This window comes from Monodelphis domestica, chromosome 8, assembly GCF_027887165.1.
Source record: "Monodelphis domestica isolate mMonDom1 chromosome 8, mMonDom1.pri, whole genome shotgun sequence".
NCBI classification, from domain to species: Eukaryota; Metazoa; Chordata; class Mammalia; order Didelphimorphia; family Didelphidae; genus Monodelphis; species Monodelphis domestica.
The window spans coordinates 7,702,802-7,728,069 of NC_077234.1; the positions used below are offsets into that span (position 1 = coordinate 7,702,802).

The window sequence follows — 25,268 nt, forward strand, 5'->3', positions numbered from 1 at the left end:
GGGGAGGAGGACTCAGCTCTATGGAATGACTGACTAGAAGGCATCCTAGACACACCAGCCTTGCCTCATTGAGGGAATACATTGGTAAACACTATGGAAAAGATCTTCACTTGGTAGAAGGGGCCTTAGAGGCCCTGTCATCCTGAAAGTGGTGTTCAGTGTTGAAGTTTGAAGAAACTGAGCTTTCCAGGGCTTCCGCACAACACACTCTCTCTCACACAGACACCCAGAGCTAAAAGCGACTTTGATAGATACCAAGGGAAGTGAAGCAACTTGCCCAAGATCACACAGGTCATCAGTGGCCCAGTGGGGATTGAAATTTAGGCAGTCCCAAAATGGGAAGAGATTTGAGTTCAAATCTCAGCTTTGATGTTACCTGCCACTGCTTGGGCAAATCACTTGGTCTCCTTAAAACCCAATTCTTGGGGGCAGCTGGGTAGCTCAGTGGATTGAGAGACAGGAGGTCCTAGGTTCAAATCTGGCCTCAGACACTTTACAGCTGTGTGACCCTGGGCAAGTCACTTGACCCCCATTGCCTTGTCTACACAGTATTGACTCCAAAAGAGAAGGTAAGGGTTTAAAAAAAAACCCTCAATTCTCTCATCTGTAAAATGAGGGGGTTAGACTAAATGACCTCTGAATTTCCTACTCTATGAAACTGAGAGAATTAAGCAAAATCAGTCACTTTCTGGTTCTTCATGAATTACACCACACCATTGCCTTTATTTTTCTAGTGAGTCAGAATCCTGTGACTCAGCTTATTTCTTCTCAAGTGTCTAGTTTAAATCATTCTCATTGTGATCCAAGGGCAGCTCTCCCTCCAACCTGTAGATCCACCATCTCAATGGTAGGTGGAGGAACCTTAGCCCCACTTCTGTCTTTCCTTTCTTTGGCAGTGAGAAATGTTATGATGTTGTTGAAGAGCTGGGGGTGGGGGGGGGTGGAACAAAAAACATGGCAGCTCACTATGAAGGTACAGAAGGGAAAACAATAGAAACTATCAGAAATGAGGGGTCTTGGGTCCTCCAAGAGGCGATTTCTCCAGTGACATTGATTTTACACCACTCCTTCCAATGATCAACCTTACTCCAAAGTTGAGGAATTCAAAGCACAGAGAAGGCCACTGATTTCTTCAAGGTTAAAGAACTAGTCAATGGTTGAGTTAAGATTAGACTTTTAAGAGCTTCTGCAACATGAGCCTATCCATTCTGGACTCAGTGACACCACTCCTAGATATGTGGCAACTGCTACTGACATTCCCTTGGCATATAGACAATTTCAGGATTTGTTTGGGTAGTAACCCATTTTCTACCCTTTCAAGGCACACCCAAACATGGAGAGTCTCTAAGCAACTCTTAAAAATAATCAACTTCAATCTTAAGGGGAGGAAGTGTTCTTTGTAACTTCCTACAGCCACTTGACCATGCCCTTTCAGAAAATCTCCTGTTCAATGGAAATCTACTTCAGTCCTGCCCACCTCTCCAACCCCAGGACTAATCATTGAACCTTTTTGTCTTAGATAGCAAGGAACTAGGCCACCACAATACTATCTAAAGTCTCCCTGTTCTAAATCCCCCAACACCTCCTCCCCAATTAAAATGTAATTTCCTTAAGGGTAGAAACTTTCTTGTGGTGAGGCAGAAAATATATTAACCTAGAAGTAAGAAAATTAGGGTTCTAAATCCTGTTCCCTTAGCAACTTGTACTCCTAGCACATAACATTGGGCATCTCATGCAGTAAATCCTTCCTAAATTCTTCTATCTTAATTGCTTTGGGTTAGTTTTAGCAGGGAGCCACTGATAATTCTTTAGCAGGGGTGTGACATCATAAGATGTGATATTGTAATAGTTAGCAGTGATATCATTGCCCAAAGATAGGACACCATTTGGAACTTTCAGATTTACTCTTCTCCAGTAGTGTAAGGATAGAAGACACATGAGCAAGAAGGATCCATGTTCAATGCATGATTTTATTGATAGCATGTCCTGATGGGCAACCGTAGCTTCTCGCACTTGCTCACCCTGAGCACACACAAGAAAGAATTTTGGGAAAAAAAAAATATATACATATATGAACTTAAAAAAAATCCAATACCTCATTCATCAGTAGTTTCTTTTTCTTCCAAAAAACATTAAAAATTGTATAAAAAAGATGAGACATTTGAAACTTGGTTTTTTTTACAACAAACAACACAAAAATACAAAAATGAATAAAAACAAAAGTTGAACAAATCCTAATGATTACTGCTATAGGGCTCTTAGTCCTTCTCCCTCTTGAGCTGCTCAGAAACCAGGGGGGATGAGAAGACATTGAGAGACTAATACATAAATGAATCTGCAGAATAAGATGAAATTAATGATCCACCCACAATCCCAGCACCAAAGAAAACCCTTTGCTCTAGTTGGAATCCTTCCTTGGAAGGGCTGGACCAACCCAAGTTTTCTTCAGTTCCTGGGTGTATGAAGATTTCCCTCCCCCACCCAGTACCCTGTCCCTACTTTACCCCCCCCCCCAATGATTCTGAATATACACACAAATATACCTCAACCTCAGGTATCTGAGCCTAGCCTGGGTCAATGCCAAGCCCAAGATCTGAGGAATGGGTAAGGATCTCTGGATTGGCTCCTGGGTTCTGCCCATGAAGCCAAGTTCTTTGGTCAACATGAGAGTAATTCTGGGATTTAAAAGTAAGAAGTATTTTGTGATAGGGGCCAACACTCGGGGCTGTGAAGGAAGTCATTTCTCTTCCCCAAAGGTACTAAGTGATGACTTGGTTTAATGTTTTCAGACCCATTCATTTGGGGCCATAGTGCTCTATGGAGCATAGCCCAGCCTTGAAATCTAGGACTCACTCTCCCTGATGTGGGAAAATCCCTCTGGCGATCATCCTCTGCCTATGGCCAGCCACTTCACATCAGGTACCAAAGGACCTGGAGCTGCCCAACTCCAGCATTAGGTGGGTCAAGGTCTCCATGGCCTTTTCACAAAAATAATTTTAAAAAGAGGGTTAATCTGTGGTTCTGGAAGGTCCGCTATCCCGAGATGAAAAAATACAAATACAAAAAAACCCAAATACAAAAACATACATTTTTCTGCAAGCACACAAAAGTATATACACTTTATACACAAACCTCTTCTTGTGTTTGGGGTCTCAGGAGCCCCTGCTTGGACTTTTTCCTCTTTCTTTTAGGCAGTTTAATGTGCAGGGACAGCTTGATTGAAAGCCAAGAGGAATGCACAGCAAAGAGAAATCTAATGCTGACTGAAAGTAATAGAGAAAGATGGGTTTCTTAAGGTCATCTTTCCCAATAAAATGGAGTGCCAAAGACAGCACTTCTGAAATGGTTTGGGGGTTCAGGGGGGACAGAGCCTCATCTCACCTGGCAGAGGGGAGTCCTGCTGGGTTCCCCCCAGGCCAATATCTAGCTTCTCTGTTGGAAGAAACTCACCAGAGAGTGGGAGAGTTTAGTCGTTGCTCAACACCTTCAAGAAGCATGTCAACTTTGGCTAACTTAAAGCCAGGGGAAAATTTGAAGCCACCCTCATGGACAAAATGGATTGTTATGAAGTCAAGAAAAGTAGACCATTTTGTGTCAAGAGAAGCCCAGGGCAGATAGTGTGAAGAGCAAGTTTCAGTGGGCCTGGGCATGCATTGTTCCTGATCAGAAGGGTTCCGGAACATTGAACTAAAGAATCCCAATTTCTATTTACCACCTAGGTTGTAAGCAGGCCTAGAATGTTCCTAAGGAGAATGATAGGATGCTGTCTTTTGAAGGGATTGCTCTGAGTTAGGTTTCTGGTCTAACAGATACTCAACAGGATTGGTCCATCCCAGGGTGCTCTTCTGGGCTCCTTTAAAAGGATTCCACCCAAACATGCTCGAGAAAGGCTTGAGAGAATGTTATATGGAGTGATCAGGTAGTAAAACCTGGGGTCGGGGGGTGAAACAGATGCAGCATCTGGGAAAACTGAAGCTTCTCAACAGCCAATTACAGGACAACTGTTAGAGCTGATTTTTTTTAAACAAATACTTTGTTGATGAACAGCAAGAAAAAAAGCACATCTGTGCAGCCTGAGGTGAAAATCAGATTTCTGGGATCTGGGGAATGGAATGGCCTAGCCCTGTCCCTACTAGTCTGAGATGGAGGCAATAGGGGACTGGGTGGTAGGTAGGTGTCCTACATGGAAATGATGTGAGCCAAAATGAGTGCCAACCTAGGCATGAATGAGGAATATACCCGGCCATGTTGGGCCCCATCAGAGACATAAGCTTGTTTCCTCAAGGCACTTAAAAACATTTTCTCCTTTATGGGAAATAACTTGAATTTGCCTAAAGAGGTTCCCTATAAGCCTCAGGACAGTTTTGCCCCAAGCAAGTGCCATTCTTCTTGGAAGTGGACAGAGTATGAGCCAAACAAAGGTTGCCAAGTCATGTGGCTGCCAGGGGTAGGGGAAGTTGATAGGTTCATGGATGCCCCATCAGCTGTGTGATCTCAACATGTAGAAGTGGGCCCAACATGAGGATCCTCTCAGGGCCTGAAGGGCATTAAGCCATGTAGGGAAGCAACTAGGGTTTATGTGTCAGCGGCTCACTCACGTTATCATTCTGATGTTGAGGATGGATAAGAGCCATCTCAAAGGAAGGAAAAAGAAAAAGAAAAGATCAAAAATCATTCCTTAAGTGCAACTCGTTTTCCTTTCCTTTAAATTAAGACCACATCTCCTTCCCCCACCCCAATATATATATATATACATATATATAACATACTATGTATTTATATAGCATCTTGAATCAAAGATTCAATTCCAACCAAGGATAGTATATAAGGAAAAAAAAAAGATCATCTTTGCCAAAAGGGTCGAGGAAAAATATCCCAAGAACCAAAAAGCAACAACAAAAGTACCCTTTTTCCCATACCACTGCTTCCTGTGATGGCCAGAGAATGGAGGTATGGAAGCTGGAACAATTGAAGACCCAAAGGCTGGGTAGAGGTAACTACCATAATAAAGCAAGTAATGGCTTTCTTCTTCTCATGAAGAGAAGGTCAAACTGACTAGAGAGGGGAGAAGAGGCTGGTCTAAGGGAGCACTTGGAGATCCAGTACTGCATTGGGGGTGGGGAGACTTGGAGGAGAGTTTGGGCCAGATAGTGGGCAGGGGACTTCCCCCAGAATAGGCAGTCACTCCCCTTCCTCCTTGATACGCTGCTGCTTGTTGCGACGAGCATCCATGTCAAAGTTGAAGTCATTCCAGTCATCCCGGGGAGGGAAGGAGATGGTCTGGCGGAGTGTGAAGCGGACAGCATCAATGACCCGCTCACCCCTTGTCTCACTGGAGCCCACACTGACTGTTGAGGAGCCACTAGGGGTCCGTAACAGGTGAGGAGGTGAGGAGAAGTCATGGAGCTGCCGGTGGTCCAGGATCCCCTTCCAAATGGCATGGCGGAACTGCTCCGGGATCTTCAAACTTGCCAAATCCTGTCAGAGAGGGGAGTAAGTGGGTAAATTGTAGCATCACATCATCATAGGCTGAAAGATGCCCTGGCCCTTTAATCCTACTTGGTGAACCATTCATTCTTCATTTTACACATGAGGAAACCACAGTCCAGATAGTAGCCTATCTAGGAAGAGTAATAGGCAGGATTTATACCCAGATCTTTTTGGCTCCAAATCCACTGTTCTCACTCTTATATCATGTTGCTTCTCAAGGGCAAAGATGCCAGATTACTTAGGTTCCATCAAAGGGTTATTGACCCAACAACCCCTTCATTTTTCAGGTAAGGTCAGCCATTTGCTCAAAGCCTCTGATGCCAGTACCAAGGTAGAGCATGGCAGGCTGCCATCATGGCTTTCAGACATTGCATCTTATGCTATGAAATAACAACAACAAATCTTCTTCAGAAGCATGCAAGGAGGACATGTGATGCTATTTTTAGCTACGTAAAAACAATTGTTTTCAATTAATGGGCTTAGAGGAGTAATTCTCCCCAAAATTTCATAATCTTCCTTGGTTAAGAATGAACTGCTAGCTAAGAATTCCTTGAATTCCATAGAATCATCATTTTTTTCCCAAGACAGTCTACCAATCTTATCCATTCCCCATTATCTGTTGTAACAAATCTCTCCTTGAAGGTTAATGTAATGCTCTGCTATGGGATCGTGTACAGATATGAAAAGGATTTCCAAGGTCATCTGATCTAACCCTCTCAATTGACAGATAAGGAAACTGGGGCTCAGAGAGGGAAATGATCTGTTCAAGTGATCCAGATAAAGTCAAAGCAGAGCTTGAGTTGAAACCAGATTCCAGGACTTAGCTTTTAACATGTGATTCTTCTAATATGTTAGGATCTAAGTAGAGAGCATACAAACAAATCATTGGAGGACATAGTGATGCTAGCCCTTATTTTTCTTAGACTTCTTTAAACCCAGACTTCCATATGCTTCCATTCAACACTGCCAGGAAACAAGTGAAAATCTGGAATATTGTGCTCAGTTCTAGGAACTATATGGTGAGATGCTAATAAACTGGAGACCACCTGAAGATGATCAAAGCCCTCCAGCTGATGCCATATAGGAACGGGGGTGATTTCTCCTAAAGAACATCATAAAAGCTCTTTTCAAGAATCTGAAAGACTGTTCTGGGAAGAGCGAATAGACTTGGTCATCTCAAGCTAGAGGAAAGAACCTGGTAGAAGCGGCAGGTAGGTAGTTTTTGGTTTGATGTCAAGAAACACTAAGTAACAATTAGAGCTGGACAGCAATGCCTAAGAAGGAGGAATATTTCTGTCCAAACTTTCCATGGACAGTTTTAGAGGACAGGCTGTAGAGAAACAGTAAAGCAGCTCTGGATATTATCTAAATGGACGTTTCCATTTGTACTCTCTGTACCTAGCATAATGCCTGAAACAGATTGTCTTTTTAATCATTGTTTCTTGGTTGAGTAATAGATGGAGCTGAAGTCAGAATTTAGAGACACTCTAGGCAGTGTCCTCAAATATTCACTAGGGCAGAGGAGTGTGTGTGTGTGTGTGTGTGTGTGTACACATAATGATAATGAGAGTTGCTCTTTCTACATAACTTCAAATTGTGCAGAATACCAGGCATACATTATTTTATTTTTAAAATGAGTAAACTGAGATGTAGAGAGATTAAGATGAAAATTTCTCAGGGGCATAGAATCTGAATGTGTCAGCGGCAGGAATCAAAATCAGGTGGTCCTGACTCCAATTTCTGTACATGATCAAGTGGAGCAGTGTTTCTCTGTCTGTGTGATGCTGCCCTGTTCTGTTTTGTTTTGTTTTTTTAACCCTTACCCTCTATCTTAGAAAAAAGTGGTTTTAAGGCAGAAGAGCATTAAGGGAAAGGCAATGAGGATTAAGTTACTTGCCCAAGGTCATACAGATAGGAAGTATCTGAGCTTTCATTTGAACCCAGGACCTTCCATCTCTATGCCTTGATCTCTATTCACTGAGCAATTTAGCTGCCCCACCCCCTCATTTTAAAATAAACTTGAAGTTGCTTTTCTTCCAGTATCAAAATAATAATTTTAGAGAATTTTAGTGCAAAGATTTTGCCAAAAGTTATTTTAACTCTAAGGTTTTGGCACAGTGGAAACCATTGCAATAGGACACATAATTTCCTAACAATAATGGGATTTGGATTACACTTTGTCTTTCAATTCCATTTGTGTCTTGGTCCTCATCCCCTCTCATTGCTTGGAAATTGTCTCTTAGACTGAATCTCTCTTTGGCGCCATAAAAGAAAAATCTTTACCTTTGTGCCACCGTCGGTGATTAACTGGTTTTTGTAGAGCCAAATTGACTTAATGGATTTTTAAAAGTGGGAGGGAGTGGAGGGAGTTAACAAATTAGGCCTCCTTCCCACTTACCCCGACACCCTACACATGCACATATATACATTTACAACCCTTTCCAACAGTTTCAGGCTGTAGGCAGTTCTGGTAATAGAAAAATGACAATACGAAGAGTCTGCAGATCTGTGCTATCAAATTCCAGTTCTAACACCAACTAGCTGTGTGTTCCAGGGAAAGTCACTTGTCCTCTTTTATTGTTGTTGAGTCATTTTCAGTCACATCCAACTCTTAGGGACCCCATTTGAGGTTTTCTTGGCAGAAATACTCAAGTCAGTTGTCATTTCCTTCTCTAGCTCATTTGGAAGATGAGGAAACTGAGGCAAATAGGATGACATGACTTGTCCAGGGTCACCTAGCTAGTAAGTGTCTGAAGCCAGATTTGAACTCTTGAATATAAGTCTTTCTGATTCTAGGTTCAGCATTATAGTGACAGAGTCCCTATTTGCCTCATTTATTTTCTTCCTACCTCAATTTCCTCAATTAAAAAATGGGGATAATGAATACCTATTCCCTCTTTCTTCCTTCCTCATAGAATCATAGTCTTAGAGCTGGAAAAGATGATAGAAGTGATCTAGTCCCAATCTCTTGTTTTTCACCAGGGAGGATTATTTAAAATCATCTTCTTTTTTGAGATTAATTTATGAAAGTGGAAATAAAACTAGGTCTTCCTGTCCAGGTCTTACCAATGATAATTTCAGTTTCTAACTCTCTCAGATCCACTTCCTCTATCAGAGAGCAGGAGCCAAGGTGGACTTAGGTGATGGTTAGAGGCAGCACTCTAGATAGACTTAGAAGAGAAACAGCTTTTCTGGTGTCAAGGTTGGGGACCACAAAGTCCCAGCTTCCTGGTCATTTGTTTTGTTTTTAGGCAGACACCATGAATATGAGGACCTTAAGCTTGCCCCAAACTCAGTGTTCTATAGCAGGAAAATGAGGGGCAGCCTGCTCTGCAGACAGTGGAGAAAGAGGAAGACCTGGGTAGCTAACAACCTGAAGAAGTTCCAGCCAAAAAATGCTGCAGCCAAGAGAAGAGCAAAGAAGCCAAAGAAGAGAAACCAGCGAAAGCAAGGCAGCTTCCCTTCCATGCAGCCTCCCCATCAAAGCTTTTCATGAGAGACTGAAAGCAGCAGCAGGTGAGCCAGGAATGGAGGAATTTTCAGAGAGGGGGCCTGCATAACTGGAGGCAGCAAGGACCAGGGAGAACCATTTGGATCCTTATCCTTTGATGGGCACCGGTGCCTTTGGTCTATACTTCCCTGAGCTTAATCTCCATCTCTGCCTTGTAGCCTTGTGACAGAGGACATCTCAATGCTTCCATCTCTATGGGAGACTTCTACCATTTTTTCATGTGCATTCTCTCTCTCTCAATAGTTACAAATCAAGGAGACTTGTCTGCTGGGCCACTGACAGATAAAGCTGGCTTCCTGTTAGTCTTCCTATATCAAAGTGTAGATGAGAGACCTGGATTTGCAGTCAAAGGACCTGATCTTGAATCCTGCCTTTCTCACTAGCCACTGAAATGCCTCGATTTCTCTGAAGCTCAGTTTCCTCATCTGTAAAATAGGGACAATAATAACCCCTATTTTTCTTAGTTGTCTTGAGACTTGATTGAGATAACATTTGGAGAGCCTTGGAACCCTTCAAGCTCTCTACCAATGTGAATTGTTGTCCTTGTTATTATTATCTGTCATCATTATTATGGTTCTGGGAGAGTGAAAAACTCCCTGAGAAATTGGAGGTGCTCTGAACCTCAAGACACAGGTGGTAGGTGTCCGAGGGTGGGTGGGAACAGAAAATAGAACTGAAAGATATGTCTAACAGTTACTTACATCCATGGAGTAATGCTCAATCTGATAGATGGTGGTCAGCCCCTGGGTCGTGAAATAGTCCAGACAGGATGAGCAGCCCAACCTTGCTAAAAAACTGCAGGGGGGAAGGGGGGGAAAGGAGGAAACAGAAAACGAGAGTTCACCCCGACTGCTCCACCAGATAAAGAATACCCCAACCTTCTACCCTTTGGGGACTGCTGGGGATTGGGAGGGGGCAGAAAGAGACATCTCAATGTGGAATTTGAGGTAGAAGCCAGCCAGAAGTTAAGATGGAATTCCAGCTCAGGTCTATGGGTACCAAAGTAAGAAATCATCTAACTCTTCATGGAGTGAGCCTTCTGGGAAACCCCCTCACCTCTAGAGGTATAAGATAAACCAGGCAACTAGCCAGAGCACCTAATTGGACATTGATATGGACAAGGGATTCATTTGATTTCTATTCTTGATGGATAGAGGCAGCATACAATAGTGGAGAGAGAGAGTTGCCGGCCTCAGAGCTAGTGAGACCTAGGTCCCAGTCCTACCTGACACATTGTAGATGCCAACCCTGTGTTAACCACCTAACCTCTCAATGCTCTGGGCAACCTTCCTTGGCAGAAGGAGTTTCTTCATTGGGGAGTTCCCTACTGAAATGAAATCCCAGGTCCATTCCCTCCTCCTATGCAGTTCCAGCTGACAGAGCTATGAGCAATGAAGTTGGATGGAAAGGAAAGAGAGCAAGCTAGCAAGTGTAAATAAATGCTCTTTCAGAAAATCCATCCCCCAGCTGCCAAGTGGCCACATGGAACTGGGGAGGTGTCAGCGGAAAGTGGATGAGGACACAAGGGATGTGGGTACAGAGAACCCATGGCCACACATCTCATTCATCCATTCATTCCTAACAAATGCTTGTTGAGTGGATGAATGAAAATGAACACGTAGATGGGTGATAAGAATCCTTCAGAACCAGTCCAGGCTTCTTCCTCCTTACTTCCACCACACACTCTGATTCAGGGACTGGCCTCCTAGCTACATCTTAAGCAAAACACTCTTGACCCCTGCTTAATGCTAGTCCCTCCCTTTGCTGGTAGATCTTGTTTATACTCTGTGGTTTGCATGTTATCTACCCCCATTACATTGTAAGCCCCTGGACAGCAGGGATTCTCATACTTTTCTTAGTATCCCAAGTACTTTGGACAGTGCCCAATGCTTAGAAATTACTACATAAATGCTTGTAGACACTCAAGATTATTGACCAACCCAGTATGGTATCCTTTTAAAGTAGAGGTGTCTGGGTTTTCTCTAACCAATTCTTTTTTTGGATGATAGGAGCCAGATCAAGGAAGAAGATGCTATTTCTGCACAAAACAATTAGGGCCAGCACCTAGTAGGCACTTAATAAATGCTTCTTGGCTAGATAATTGGCATAGCTGCTTCTCCATCAGATTTCTATCAGTATATTTGTTGCAAAAAGCCCAGGCAGCCTCTCCCCAAACACACATACCAAGTGACACCCATGCCAAAGAGAGGATGCTAGCTACTCACCTGACGATGCTGCAGTCTGTGGGGTAGGGAGGTGGTGGTGTGCAGTGGGACGTGGATGGCATTGAAAGGGTAGGAGGCAGTGCCTGGGTTGGGCTGAGTCCATTCATATCTCCAGCCATTGGCATATGAGTGCCCATCATTGGAACTAATCAAAGAAAGAGGAAGGAGTAGAAAGGTTTTGACAAGATCATGACTCTGGAATATTCCAAACCCCTCCCCATCTTCCTTATTTGATAAGTGAGGAATTTGAGACCCATAGAAGTAAATTAGTATTGTAGCTCTGGAGCCAAGTGGGGCCTCAGAAGGGAGAGGAAAGGAGTATACATTTATAAAGCACCTACTATGTGTCAGTCAATGCACTAAGAACAAATATTATCTCATAATATTTTTACATATTATCTCATTAGAGATATTAACCTCATAAGTCATATAACCCACTTCTCTCATTCTAGAGAAAACTGAGACCCACATTATTGAAGACATTTGTCTATTATCACTATTATCACACATATGGTAAGGCTAAGTGGCAAAACTTGAACCCAAGTCTTCTGATTGCAAAAACAGTGTTCCCTCCTCCCCCTACACTATCAGGCACCCATCAGGAGATATGTCTTTATGAACCCAATTGAGATCCATTGTCGAAGTCTTGAGGTAGACAAGGGATCACTACAACCTTTTACTGAAAGACAATGGACTGTTTGATCAGATAGTGGGACACTAAAAATCTACAGGGAAAAGCAGAGAATTTGAATCTTAGATTGAGAGCTGGATAGAACCTTAGGGGACATTTCAAAGATGAGGAAACTGAGTCCTACAGGAGTCACATGACCAAAACAGGAAGTTTCTGAGGCAGGATTTAAAACCAGATCTTCTAGACTCCAATCCCTGCTCCAGGCTACACTAGAAGATTGAGGCTGGGAGAGCCTAGAGTGCAAATCCCGTCATTTTTCAGATAAGTAGACTGATGGATAGAGATATTAGGAGGCAATGTGGTACTGCATTTGGAATTTGGAATACTGAGTTTGAGTCTTGCTTCTGCTACTCTATCTGTGGAACTTTGGGCAAATCACTACTTCTGGACTTGGTGAAAATGAAAGGGCTGCATTAGACCTCAGATTAAAGTAAATAATCCTCTCTACTCTTTCTCTGCTGCATAGTATCCAGTGAGATCCTTGTGTGCCAACTGCTAGGTTTCAAGGAATGGAGCTATGATGGTGGTGACCTCTATCTTGAGGCAGGCTATGGCATCTGATTCCTTGTTCAGTGTCTCTTCTGTCTGAGGTTGTTTTCATGCAGTTCTTCTCAGGTTCAAATAGAGTATCTTCAGTAGGCCAATGTAGTGGAATGAATTTCCTTGACTTCTCAGGATGCTTATCTTTGGCCAAGTTTCCTTCTGTCCATATGTGAGACAATAACGTGAAGAGACTGGTATTGTGATAAACCTGAGTGTCTGCACTAGCAGGGAAGCTGGAGAGAATCTAGACCCAAATCATGTAAGATGGCTTGCCAAAATGGCTTTTCCTAGGTGTTGGCTATAGTTACTGGCAAAATTAGGATAGGACCCAGGTGTGCTGGCTCCTACCGCTCTTCCTTAACTAAGCTGCCTCCAAATTTACTTTTGTTCTTCCTTCAGCCCTTCTCACGTTGCTAAATTTCTTTCATCTTTCCTCTTCTATCCCAAAGGGATAGTCCTTTTAGGATGAGAGCAAGGCAGAGGAACACCAATCTAAAGATGATGGTGCCCTCAGACTTCTCTAATTCAAGTAGGAATGGAACCACCTAAACTAGGGGGAAACTCACCTATCCAGAGCCCTGGGTTGCTTTTCTTTGTGGGATTTAGAGAAAAACATAGAAAAGCAATACACAGGATAGAATGAATCTAGGTATCCCAGGGAGAGAATGATGCAATTAGATTCATCAGAGCTGAGTTGAATCTTGCCTCTCATGCTTACTGGCTGTATAAACCTGGGTGAGTCATTTATCCTCCACAGGCCTCAGTTTACTCATTTATAAAATAAGGAGGTTGAACTAGATGGCTCTAAGGTCCCTTCCACCTCTAAATTCATGATTGTATGACGCTAAGGAAATACAATTGATGTCTTTAGAATTAGTGGAAGGAGAACCCACAGTGACACAGATGAGTATCCTTTAGAAATATGATTCCTCATAACACCCAGCTCTCTTGCTCCTTGATTCTTCTCACTCCCCCATATCAGCCCCACTTCTCAATCATATGCAATAACAGCATGCATTGTGTTTCAAATGATGCCAAAATAAAAGCTCTTACTGTTGGCTCCCATGCCATCAGGGATGGCTGTTGGGGTGAGGGCATTGCGCTGCTGAGGGTTAATGAGCTGGCTGACAGAAGGGAGTTTGTTGATGCTGTTCATCTTGCTCAGAGGTGGGGAACTGGTACCATAGGATGTCTGTGACTGCATTGAGGTCCTGGAATAAAAATGTAGAGGCATGAGAGGAAAGCCCAGGGGAGGGGAGGAGAGGGGGAGGGTAATAGAGAAAAGCAGAACAGGGCATTCCCAGGTTCTGCTGAGTTTAGCTAACTGCTGGGATAGGCTGAAGGCATAGTACCATTCAAGGACTGGTAGGGGAAGGGTATGAACTTACCCTTTTGCTTGGCTAGAAGAAATGCCTCATTGGAATTATACCTCCAACAGGGAAGTTGGAAGACAGGAACAAGGGATTAGTTCAAGATACATTTCATTGCTTGTTGATGTTCCTCCAAGGCCCAGAGCATAGCATCTATACCACACCTTTCTCATCAGTTCTCTCCCATTCTTCCCTCCACTGCTTCCTCTAAAGTTGCCCAAAACTCAACATGTAAGGGAAGCAATGGGGGCAAAGACCTAGTGATGGATAAGGAATGACACAAAGATGCCAATGCTGGGTCCCAGCCAGGGCATTCCATTGATTCCTGAATCATTCAAAATATCCAGAAAATGGCTGGCAAAGCTGACCTCTGGGCATTTGACTGCACTTTCTGTTGCCATGTAAAGGTCCTAACATGGAATTCAACTTTCTCAGCTGCTGTGATCTTGGACCTTTGGAAAAGCATTCTAGAATACCAATAATATCTCTCCCCAGGAGAGTGGCTGCTTTGCTAGCTTCCCAGAAAGGAAGGCAGACAAAAATCTTCTTGTCAGCCACTATTTCTTCCTATCAGAAGCTTTCCCTTTTCAATAATGAGCTGCAAGCTTCTTGGTCTTTTTCTACTTGACTGAAATCTCAGATCCCAGGAGCATGGGCTATTTCTGAAAAAAAAAATTCCTAACTCATGGAGTGGGGAAAATAGCAACAGCTCCTATTTCTATGGGGCTATAAGGTAAACAAAGCACATCGGATGGACTAATTAATTGTTAGATACAGTGTCAGTAAATGTCAGAATAATGACCTCTGACTTCCAGTCCAACATTCTTTCATCCTGCCTCAATTCCACCCAGAAGACCTTCCTTCCTGAAGTATTATAGCACTAAATTAACATCTTAAACTGCAACTTAATCTAAGGTTAGGAAGTCAAGGATCTTTCTACTTTCTTCTCCCTGCCTTCTCCCCTTTCCCAATCCTATAGCTTTATTTCTGTGTTGCAATTCAACCGGTATGTCAACCAAAATGGTGGACTTACCTGAAAGACCACCAACTTTAAGAGTACTGGGTTTGGAATCAAGAAGACCTGCCTCCAAATCCTATTTTGATACTTACAAAATATATAACTATAGGCAAATCACTAAACCTCTGGCCTTCCGCTTCCCCATCTTTAAATTGGGTACAATTATACCGATAGTGTCTTTTCTGCAGTGTTTTTTAGTTAACGTGCTTTGCAAACCATGATAAAAATGTGCACTCACATATAAAGGTATATATTATGTTAACACATATATTAATATATCCCCTGGGTTTAGGACTAGAAGATATAAGTGATTCTAATTTTAAGAAATGTAGCTATGATCGAGCTTTAATAGTTTCCCACTTCTCTCACATGCTAAGAGCATTGACTTAGTACATGACTATTGGTAATCAATATTGCAGGTTGGGTCATCATAGGAGAAGGGACCTTGGAGGTTGCCTAGTTTACCTTCTCATTCTACAGGGAAGGAAAGTGAAGATCTGACAGGTAAGGGACTTGGCCATCAGGATTCAAAGTCATACCCTCTTACTCATATTCCAGGGTTCTGTCCATAGAACTTTGTTAACCTTTAACTGAACTAGAAAATCCAATTTAACCTTGAGGAGAATGATTTCCAAGAAATCATATCTGAATCAGGGCTACTTAACTTCTTCTTTTTTTTTTTTTGTGGACCCCTTGGTCAATCTCGTGAAGCCTATAGTCCCTTCCCAAAATGGTATTTTCTTTTGTTTCTTCATAATTAATGGAAATGCCAAATTTCAGTTGAGATTAGTGAAAAATAAAGATGTCTTTTTCCCTCTTCTGAGTCCATATACTTCTTGAAATATTTCCCCTTTATCATGTATATGTGCATGCTACACACACACACACAATATACACACACAGGTGAATGGGCTCCCAGTGTGCCTGAAAAAGCAATTTGGCATTATGGCTGGTTGAGTGGTGGACTTGGAATCAGGAAGCTCTGGGATTGTGTAAATCTTGAAATTTCTCAGACTTGTGAATGTTAAAAATTTCTTCATTGGGGAATCCTCCATTGGAACAATTCCCTACTGGAAAACATTCCCCATTTTGATGTGAGAACTGGCCAGGATCAGAAATGGGAGGACCTCTACTCCACCGGTACTTAAGACTGCTTTAGGGGAGAAAACTCCTTGCTAAACAATGAAAGTACCTGGACCCATGCTTATGATGAGGCAGGGAGTTCTTTGAGCCATGCCTGGTTTTAGAATTGATACAATGGGATGCTAGGTACCTATAAAGGTTGGGCAGGTTTTCTCTTGATGGGATTAGTCAACTCAGCTGTGTTTTCTCTGGTTCAGACTTACTGAGGGGATTAGTCTGACACAGCAGTGTTTTCTCTGGTTCAGACTTACTGAGGGGACTTAGCTGGAATTCAGATGGGCTGTCTTTTAGAAAACATCTACGGTGATTGGTAGATGGAAGAACTTAAGGGAGGTGACATGGGGAAAAAACACCTATATAAGAAAAGGAATCTCTTGAGCAAAAGATCCTTGGATTTCCTTAGATCCTTAGATTCCTTAGAGATAGATACTTTTGGAGGAGACCCTTTGAAGATCTCTTGAGAAGAAGTCCCTTGGGAAGCTGACTCTGGCTGGAACTCCCTCTGGGGAGACTGTTCCCCAGACATCCTTGCTTAAGACAAATCTTGTGGTGAGTGATAAAAGACTGACTGACTGATCTCTCTCTCTTAAGATTCAGGTCTAGGCCATGTTGGCTTAAGGCCCTTCATACTTATTTCCTTTTTCTCTCTTTCCTTTAATTACTCATTGTATTATTAATTAAAATCTCTATAAAACCCAGTTGACTTGGGTATATTGAATAATTTGGGAATATATTCCCTGGCGACCACCTTATATTTGATTTAAAAACCAAGACACTGTAGTGAAACATATTTTCTGCGGTCAAATTTACTCACCCTCTCTTATATCTATCACAATTTATATCTTCCACCATTTTAACTCACTACAGTTTATACCCTTAACTCTTTTAACTGCTACAGTTTATGTCTCTACCTATTTTAAATATTACAATTGAATCCTGCCTGGGACATCTACTAACTGCACCTCCTTCCTACAGAAGGAGTTTCCACATCTGAGTATTTCCCACATAGACTAAACATGCCTTTGCCTTTGGGGGGGGGGGGTGAGAGACCTCCAAAATCTTTGTGGAAACAAGTTTGAGTTTTTATTCTCTTTCACTTAACCAGAAAACTGATTCCTAAACATAGGTAAGACAGAAAGGGAAAAGGAGAGAGAGAGAGGGAGAGGGAGAGAGAAAAAGAGAGAGAAGAAGGAGGAGGAAGGAAGAATGGACAGGGCTAATTTAGGGAATGAATGAAGGTAAGGATGAGCAGTGTTGACTCAGGGCAAAGGAGAACCATGCAAACCTTCCCCAGAATTAGAGAGGCTAACTTTGTTACTAGACACCCAATAATGGCCTTAGCCATCTTAAGAGTCCAGACTAAACTGTGACCGGGGGGGGGGGGGGAAGTGGGTGAGGCATCAGTGAGCTGATGTTCTAGGTATTGTTTCTCTCTCTTTTGTAGGTGATTTTGGAGAATTTCACTATTAACAGATTCTGGAAATATATTGCTAACATCATTTTACCCTGCCTGGTGTGATGGTGTGAAGGTAATACAATTAGGGTCAAAGGAAACTTTCTCTAGAATATCAGTAGGTCAGAAAAAAAAATAACTAAGAATAAAGAAAAGGAAAAATTACCAACTGGGTGGTAATACCTCTCTTTGAACTTCTACAGAAGCAGACCCATTAATTCATGAGCTCTTTTTCACTGTAGAGACTCAATGAACATTGCTAGACATACTCCTGACTTGAGGAATGGGGAGTAAATTACCTCAGAGGTTCAATTAAAAAAAATAGCACCCATGTACCTATGGGGGTGGAGCAGAGGGTAGGTAATATTGGCCATGCCCCAGGTAAGAGGCAATGAGAAAGAATGACCAGAGGTGCCATAAATCTTTTATCACATAATATCCTACATTCCATAAAGGCCAACAGGGGATCCAGGAAGCCAACCATGTGGGTGATATAGTGAATGAGGATAGCAGAGTATGCTTCAAAGCTGTCAAATATTTTTTTTAAAAATCAGCAGAAGCAATTTCAAGAGGTGAGGTATACCAGGAATCATGAATATATCACTCTTCATATAGAAAAGAGAGATTCAAGGAGAGAAATGGGGGGAGAGAAAAGTAGAATGGAGAGGGGGAAAGGGGAAGAGAAGAGGAATAAGATCTGGAAAGGAAATACAGAGACATAGAGAGATACAGAGATGGAGATAAGAAAAAAATAAATTAAGAAAAAGAAAGAAAAGAGAGAAAGGATGGGGGAAGGAGGAAAGAGGCAGACAGATACAAGAGAAAAAAAGGAGGTTAGGGAGAGAGAGAGAAGGAGAAAAGGAAAGGGAGAGACAGGGAGAAACATACATTCAGAGAAAGAGGTCAGAAACAGCTCATTTATTCTTGAAATAGTAATGCCAGAAACAGAAGCAGTGTTTTGATTACTTGGCATCTTGCAATAAGAGTCCAACTGAGGTAAATGAAGAGAAAAGATAGGATGACTGCCAATCACCTCTAATTCAACAAAGCTAATGACTGTCCTTTGGGATAGAAACCTTTATAGATTGGGAGGCCAGGAGAAGTTGCCTAAGGGAAGGTGGGTTGGATGACCCATGTCTTATAGGATATGAAAAAATGTAAAGAAATTATGAGATCTCAGCTTTCCTTGAGTGAGAGGAAGTGGAAAGGAAGAAAAATGGGGAAGATGAGGGGCAGCACTTTCCTCTAAGAGTACTGGGCATTTCTACCATTTTACCCCATGAACTGCTTTTGTGAATTAATTTCTTAGATATATGGAGCTGCATGAGGGAGCCCTTCCAAATGAAGAAGCAAAACTTGACTGGTATTACAATTTTGACTGAAGAAAGAAGATATGAAAGGAGGGTGAGGAGGGGAAGATGTTGAGAACCATGAGAAAAGCAAGGAAAGAGGAAAAAAGGGGAAAAGGAAGGAGAGAAGGAAGTAAATGAAGAACAAAGGGAAAAATGAGGAAGAGAATGAAGGGGGAGGGAAGGAAAAGAAAGAAAAAGGAAGGAAGAAGAGAAGAAAGGAAGGAGGAAGAGAGGAAGAAGGAAGGAAAATAAAAGGAAGTAGAAGGGAAGGGAAGAGAAATCCAGATAAATGAAAGGAAGTGAGAGAAGAAAGGGTAAAGAAAGGAAGAAGGGGATTAAGATAAGAAGAAAAGAAGGGAAGAAAAGGAAGAAAAACAAAATTGAAGGAATAGACTAAGGAAGAGAAGGAGGGGAAAATAGGGCTTAGAAAGAGAAAGGAAAGATAGAAGGAAGGAATGGAAAGATAGAATTAGGGTGAGAATGAAAAAGTGGGAAAAGGAAAAGAAAATCAAGTAAGCTTTTGCCAGGTATGTTTTCAGGTGAGACATTAGAGAGCCAAAATGTGAATCACACATGCATATATGTGTACATGCATTCACACATATATCTCCCACATCCCATTTCTCTACCATTTTGTTTGACTGATGATTGAAATTCTACCACCAGAGAACGGTGGCTTGGGCACATGTTCTCTTAATCTATGCAAGAATTAGATACAATAATAGCATGAAGGTAATTTAGAAAATATTATGAGTCATCGATGCCTGAATGTGGGTTAAATTCATGAGATCCTTTCCTGAATGCAATATTGATAAATAGGGAAGAGGTAAAAAACCAAATTTTTACTCAGTAGCTAAGGAGAAAAGGGAATAGAGAGGCATTGATGATTGGGAATTCAGGATTGGGGGATAAGGCAAGTAATACAGAATGGGGAAAAAAAAATTGGAGATTCATAAGAAATCCTAAAATACTTCATAGTTTTGCCAAAGGCAGTTTAGTTTAGTCCTGGTCTTGTTATTCCATCCAGATCTCTTTGCTGCTCCAAGGGAGAGGCTGCCATGGCTCCCTTTCTAGGACCACTTCCATATATTTCCATTAATCTTTTGTCCTTCTCAGGTCTTCAGCAGAAGGTCATATTGAAAACCTTGGCTAAGATTAAGAGAAAAAGAACAAGCCACAGACCTATCTCCAAAGGATTTGGGAAGGATGATGAAGTGGCTGTAAAGGGGATATAATAAAATAAGGACCCTTTGAGTTTGCTAAAGTTTCTCTATTCTGATGGCATTCATTCTCTTCCTTATTGGCCAGGTCCAAAACACCCAGCCCAGCCAAGCTTTGAAAAACCAGGCACATGTAGAAAATGTAGGACAATGAAATGACCATATGTATGTAAGCATGCTGTGAGACCAACCTATGGCTAAAGATTGATCACCAATTAACAATTGCAAAGACCAGCTAGATAAATGAATAGAGAATTTTGTTGGTATGTCTATTTAAAAGGATGAGTCCCTTGGACTCTAAAATAGAAATGGAAATATGCCATTGTGTACATTTTGGGATTTGTAGCTGCATGACCCTAGGAAAGTTACTTAACCCCAAATGCCTAGCCCTTACAGGTCTATTTTTTTTTCATTAAAAAAATAAAGTATGTGTTAAGTAAGGACCTGAGTCAATGGAAACATTTTTTAAAGAATAATATAAATTACATGGAAAAAAAGGGCAAGTTGAACTTTTATAAAAGAAGAATCTAGCAAACCCAAGATATTTTCATTTATTCTTAGGTACCAAGGATTTTAATCAATGCTGAGTTCCTCACTTAAGCAAAATCGTCCTAAGATAAATAAGAGGAGAATATGAGAGTACCCAATGGCCCTTGAATTTAAATCACCCTCCCTGGATGAACTTCATCTTTGAGGACTAGAATAAATGGTAGATGGGATGGTTGATCTCCTGACAGTTGTCTTTGGAGAGAGAATAAAAGTCAAAACAACAAAAAGTAAAAACAACAAAAAGGTATTAAGGGTCTGGTATCAAAATGGAGGAGAAAATAATGTAGGTCATTAAAGAGTTTCTGCTCTAGACTGGAGAGTTCAGCTTCAATTTCTGGTAAATTTGTACATTTTATTTTGGCAGAATGGTTCAGTACCGAGAGGAAGCTAAAAAGTATGGTGGATAAGAGTGAAGGACTTAGAGTTAAAAAGATCTGAGTTTGAATTCATGGGCTTCCTTTTCCAATCCTAAGTGTGCCCTTGGGTGAATCATTTAGCCTATCTTAGTCTCAGTTCCGCTATTTCCAGAATGAGGGGGTTAAACCAGAAAGCATCGGAGATCCTTTGCCAGCTCTGGATCCTTGAGTCTACTTAGGCTGCTTCTTCAAGGACTGGCATAGTTCTCAGAGCATGAGAAAGTCTACATGCACCTTTAAGGAAGAGAGACCGCAAAGAAAATCCTCGAGATAAACCAAGATGCAAAAGTTTATTGAAAATTAACAATCACACAACTGATAGCAACAGCCTCATAAGACAGCTCTGTATTGGACACAAAGCAACTAGCTGGGGATTGAAAAGAAATGGAGACGTTTTAAGTCTTCAAGAATTATTCATTTAAAGCATCTTTAAAATGGATAAGAAATGTTGTGATTCTTTAAACCCTTGCTCATTTAAAGTTTAAAAAAAGAAAGCTAGTCTTTCTACCAACTCCAGGATAGGAAGGGATCTGATCCCCGTGGAGGGCTTGTTTTTCAATTTGTCAACACACAAAGCTTCCTGGAAAAATATAATTGATAAATATACTGAACGTGTCTGGCCTTTTTGGAAGGGCCAGGAGGCTCTAGTCCCAATTCAAATACCCTTCTCTATTAGAGGTTCCTTTAGACCTTCTGTCAGAGAAACTGCTTGGGATAGTCATCAGTCAAGTGACCAGCCAACCAGGAGCATTGTGGTTCCAGGAACTGACCAACCTTCTTTTTGAACAAAATCTCAGGCTGCACTTGCCCATTTGGACTGTTAAAAACAATATTTCGGGAAGGTCTTTCAAAATCCAGATGGAAGAAGACTGTATGCTAAAGAAGACCTAGGGTAGGATCCCAGACCTTTAAGAATGACTCCTGGGAACCCCCAACCAGGCAAGGAGGAAGGACATCAATGATCCATCTTTTCTCAGGGATAGCGATCAGGACCCAACAGCTAAGCTATTTTCGGTCATCGTAACCTCTCTCTGCCCCGCAGTGTGGTACTCAAAACATCCTAGTTGGCTCATACTACCATTGTATTCCATGACCAGCATTAGACAGGCCAGACTGAGCCACTCAGGCACTGGCTGGAGATTTATACACAAAAACAATGAGAACATCTGGAAAACATGATTTTTCTTTGTCTTCTAAAAAGGCTTTTAAAAGATTGAGACCAGCTCAAAAGCACCCAAGTATATGCCACTTACAGGACAGAAAATAACAGAAAAGAATCCCACCAAACATTGTACCCTGTCCCAGCCCAAACATGCAAAACAGAGAAGATCCCAGATGGACATCGTGGTGCCTGACCAACCAATGCCAGCTTTCTGGCTTGGAGGAGGTCAATAAGTCAGTCAGTGAGCATGTGTGTGCTAGATGCTGGGCTCAGCAGAAAAGGTCTTAGGGGGTAGATGTCCCTTGGGAGTCCCTTGGGAACTCATTTTTCACTAGTAGCTTTGAATCTCAGAGCCAAAGCTTTCTCCATTCCTGCTTCCCACGAATGAATAACACATACAAGAACACACCACTAGCACACTCCAAAAGGCAGAAGTGGTGTTTTGTTATGGGTAAACTGATGGGTTGGGGGGGTTGGAATGTTTAAAGAAGACTTCGGATTGTTTCGGAGCATCTCTGCAGGGCTCCACGAGTTCATTCCTGAAGCAGGCGGAAAGGAGACTGCAGAGAAGGAACCAGAGAAAAGAAAAGATGAAGGCTTAGGACAGTGGAAACTGAATTCAAATGAAAACAGAAAGCCATGCACCTCCTACCTTCATGACCATTGTTTGGGAAGGTGAGATGAAGAAATCTCCCCCGCCCTCTCCCCTCCAGTGGACTCCAGGGGAAAATGTGTTGGCAAGTGTAGGGAGAGAAGCAAAGGAGGGAGATTTAATAACACGTAAAATGTCATCAGCCCCAATTATTCCACCTTCTATAGGAACGATAATTGAGAAAGCCTGGACAAGAGCCGGGTACCTAAGCCTATGAAGAAATCCGGATCTTATCTGTTGTGGGCTATGTCATCACACCATTCTTAGCTCTACTTAATGAGCAGTCTGGGTTCCCAGAAGAAGGTGGAGAAATCTTCCTCAGAAAGGGATTAATCCCTTTACTCACATTGTTGGCTGACCCTTCTCTGGATCATCCAGATACAAGCAACTTCTGCCTAATTAACCCTTTGATTTACTGCCCCAAGTGTGGCACAGAGCAGTAGACTAACGTTTTCTAAGGAAGTCGGAGAGATTTTGAAGACCACAGCTGGTCTCCATTCCCTTTCCTAAAGATTCCAAGTGAGGATAGGTGAGTGCTTCAGCTAAGCTCAGATAAAGGCTGGATGCTGCTAACTTAATTCATGTCAACTAATATTCCTACAGCATCCACTCCGAGCAAGACATTCCAAAGGAAATCCAGTGGTGCCACCCAGGAGGGAGGTGTCACTGGATTGGCTCCAGAGAGTGGAGGACCTTTTCCCTGATTTGTGAGAGATTCAAATACAAGCCTCCTCTGTGGTTTTGTTAAGTTAAATAAAACTTGTCCTCGATCTTAAGAAAAATAAATGCCAATTCATTTTATTGATCCAAAGACCATGATGGGGAATTTAGTACCACTTTCATATACTGCGTTTATAATTACTGAATTAAGAGAATAAAAAGGGAAAATTCAATGCGTTTTCACTGCCAAGAAGTAGTCTGAAGGATTCAAGAGCCATTAATGTCACCCTTCATGGGTGCTTCCTGATAGCCTTTAGCTATTTCAGAGTTTGATTTTTGCCTGTTGCCTGAAGTAGGAGGTTATATATGTGTGTATATATGTGTATATATATATATATGCATATATATATATATATATCCTATTTCATGAGTGCCCACCATCAGTAATACTGAGCCTGATTTTTGGTGTGCCAAGAGGCTTCTTCACATCCAATTAGTTATCCAAAACATGGTTTAGAAAATAAAGTACTCAATGTGAAGTTCTGCACAGAACATGCCAGCCTCTCATTGCCTGGTATCTTCAGCAAATATACATGACTTCTTTGGGTCAAAATAAATTTAATCCTGAGAAGACTGGACTAGATGATCTCCCAAGACATCTGTGTACTTCCCCCTTTAAATTTAGGGTCTTATGATCTTCTCTGAGATTGCAAATGGCAGACTTACAAAGCACAGGGCAAGACTGAGGGGAGTAGAACTCCAGAACTAGAGAATGAGCCTGGTTTTACCATCCCAATTCATAGTTCTGTGACTTTATCAGCCTGGGGAATTCCTCAAATGGAAATTCCCTCCACCAACACATATGACTATCCATCTGTTACTTTGAGAGGTCCCAGAGGAATTGCTTGAGACACAGTCAGGTTAACCTACATGAGTTTGCAAAGGTGGTATTATGACCCAGACAGATCACATTCTTTTCTCAAAAGTCAACATTCTATCCATTGAAAGCATTCAATTAAATCATCTACTGGATGGGATTCCTTGTCATCTCCAAGAATTTGATAAAAAAGGACCTTAACATGATGTCTAATACTCTCATATTCCAATGTACCAGAGGCTTCATCTAGGTGGATATTCCCTACAAAAATGAAAGCTGCAACCCACCCCAGGCCTATTGGTCTTGCCCAAGTCTTGCCTCATGTCCTTCTGTGTAAAGTTGGTAGAAAGATGAAATCCATTCAACTAAACAGCCATTGGTCATGAAGATTTTGGAGGGGAGGGAAGAAACAGACAGACAGACAGACAGACAGGGAGAAAGAACAAATAGTTTGCAAAAGAGGATAAATGATCAAGCAGAAAGAAAATGGGAGAAAACCAAAGTGATGTAATTGCATTGCAAATATTTCACCACTACCTAGGAGAAAATATGCTCCTTTGCCTCTCCCTTCCTTAATATAATGACTAATTTCACTTCACTTAAAAGGGGGGCACAGAACTGATTTCCTCCCAGAACAAAAGCAGTATTATTTCTCCTAAGGAAATTGCAGGCTATTACAGTCATTTTCCAAGCTGATTTATTCTTTTCAAATGACTGTCAAAGATTTAGATTTCCATATTCCTTGCTCTAGTCATTTATGACACCTTTGGGGGATTTACATGAAAATGGAACAGCTGGAAAAAAAACCTCCCCCCCAAAAACCTTAATAATATAAGTTTTCTAGAGATTGGCATTAGACATCAGAGACAAACACTTGAAAGCCCACAACACACAGTACACACTGACACTGGGAGACTTAGCAGATAACACTGAAAA

At 41.7% G+C, this 25,268-nt stretch overlaps 1 protein-coding gene across 5 annotated transcripts in view; it reads right to left on the reverse strand.

Moving 5' to 3' along the window:
• Positions 1-1,950: 1,950 nt before the first annotated feature.
• Positions 1,951-25,268, reverse strand: part of TP63 (tumor protein p63) — a 237,211-nt gene continuing 213,893 nt past the window's right edge. For 3 of the 5 annotated variants that reach the window (XM_007502469.3, XM_056807507.1, XM_007502471.3), the window contains 4 exons: positions 13,514-13,671; positions 11,227-11,371; positions 9,703-9,796; positions 1,951-5,478 (listed from right to left, as the gene is read on the reverse strand). In XM_007502469.3, the coding sequence (XP_007502531.1) occupies positions 5,182-5,478; positions 9,703-9,796; positions 11,227-11,371; positions 13,514-13,671 (694 nt within the window). In that variant the 3' untranslated portion in view covers positions 1,951-5,181. Of the gene's footprint in view, positions 5,479-9,702; positions 9,797-11,226; positions 11,372-13,513; positions 13,672-21,252; positions 22,704-25,268 lie in introns of those variants that run through there. The other 2 variants (XM_007502470.3, XM_007502472.3) reach the window with 2 other exon arrangements.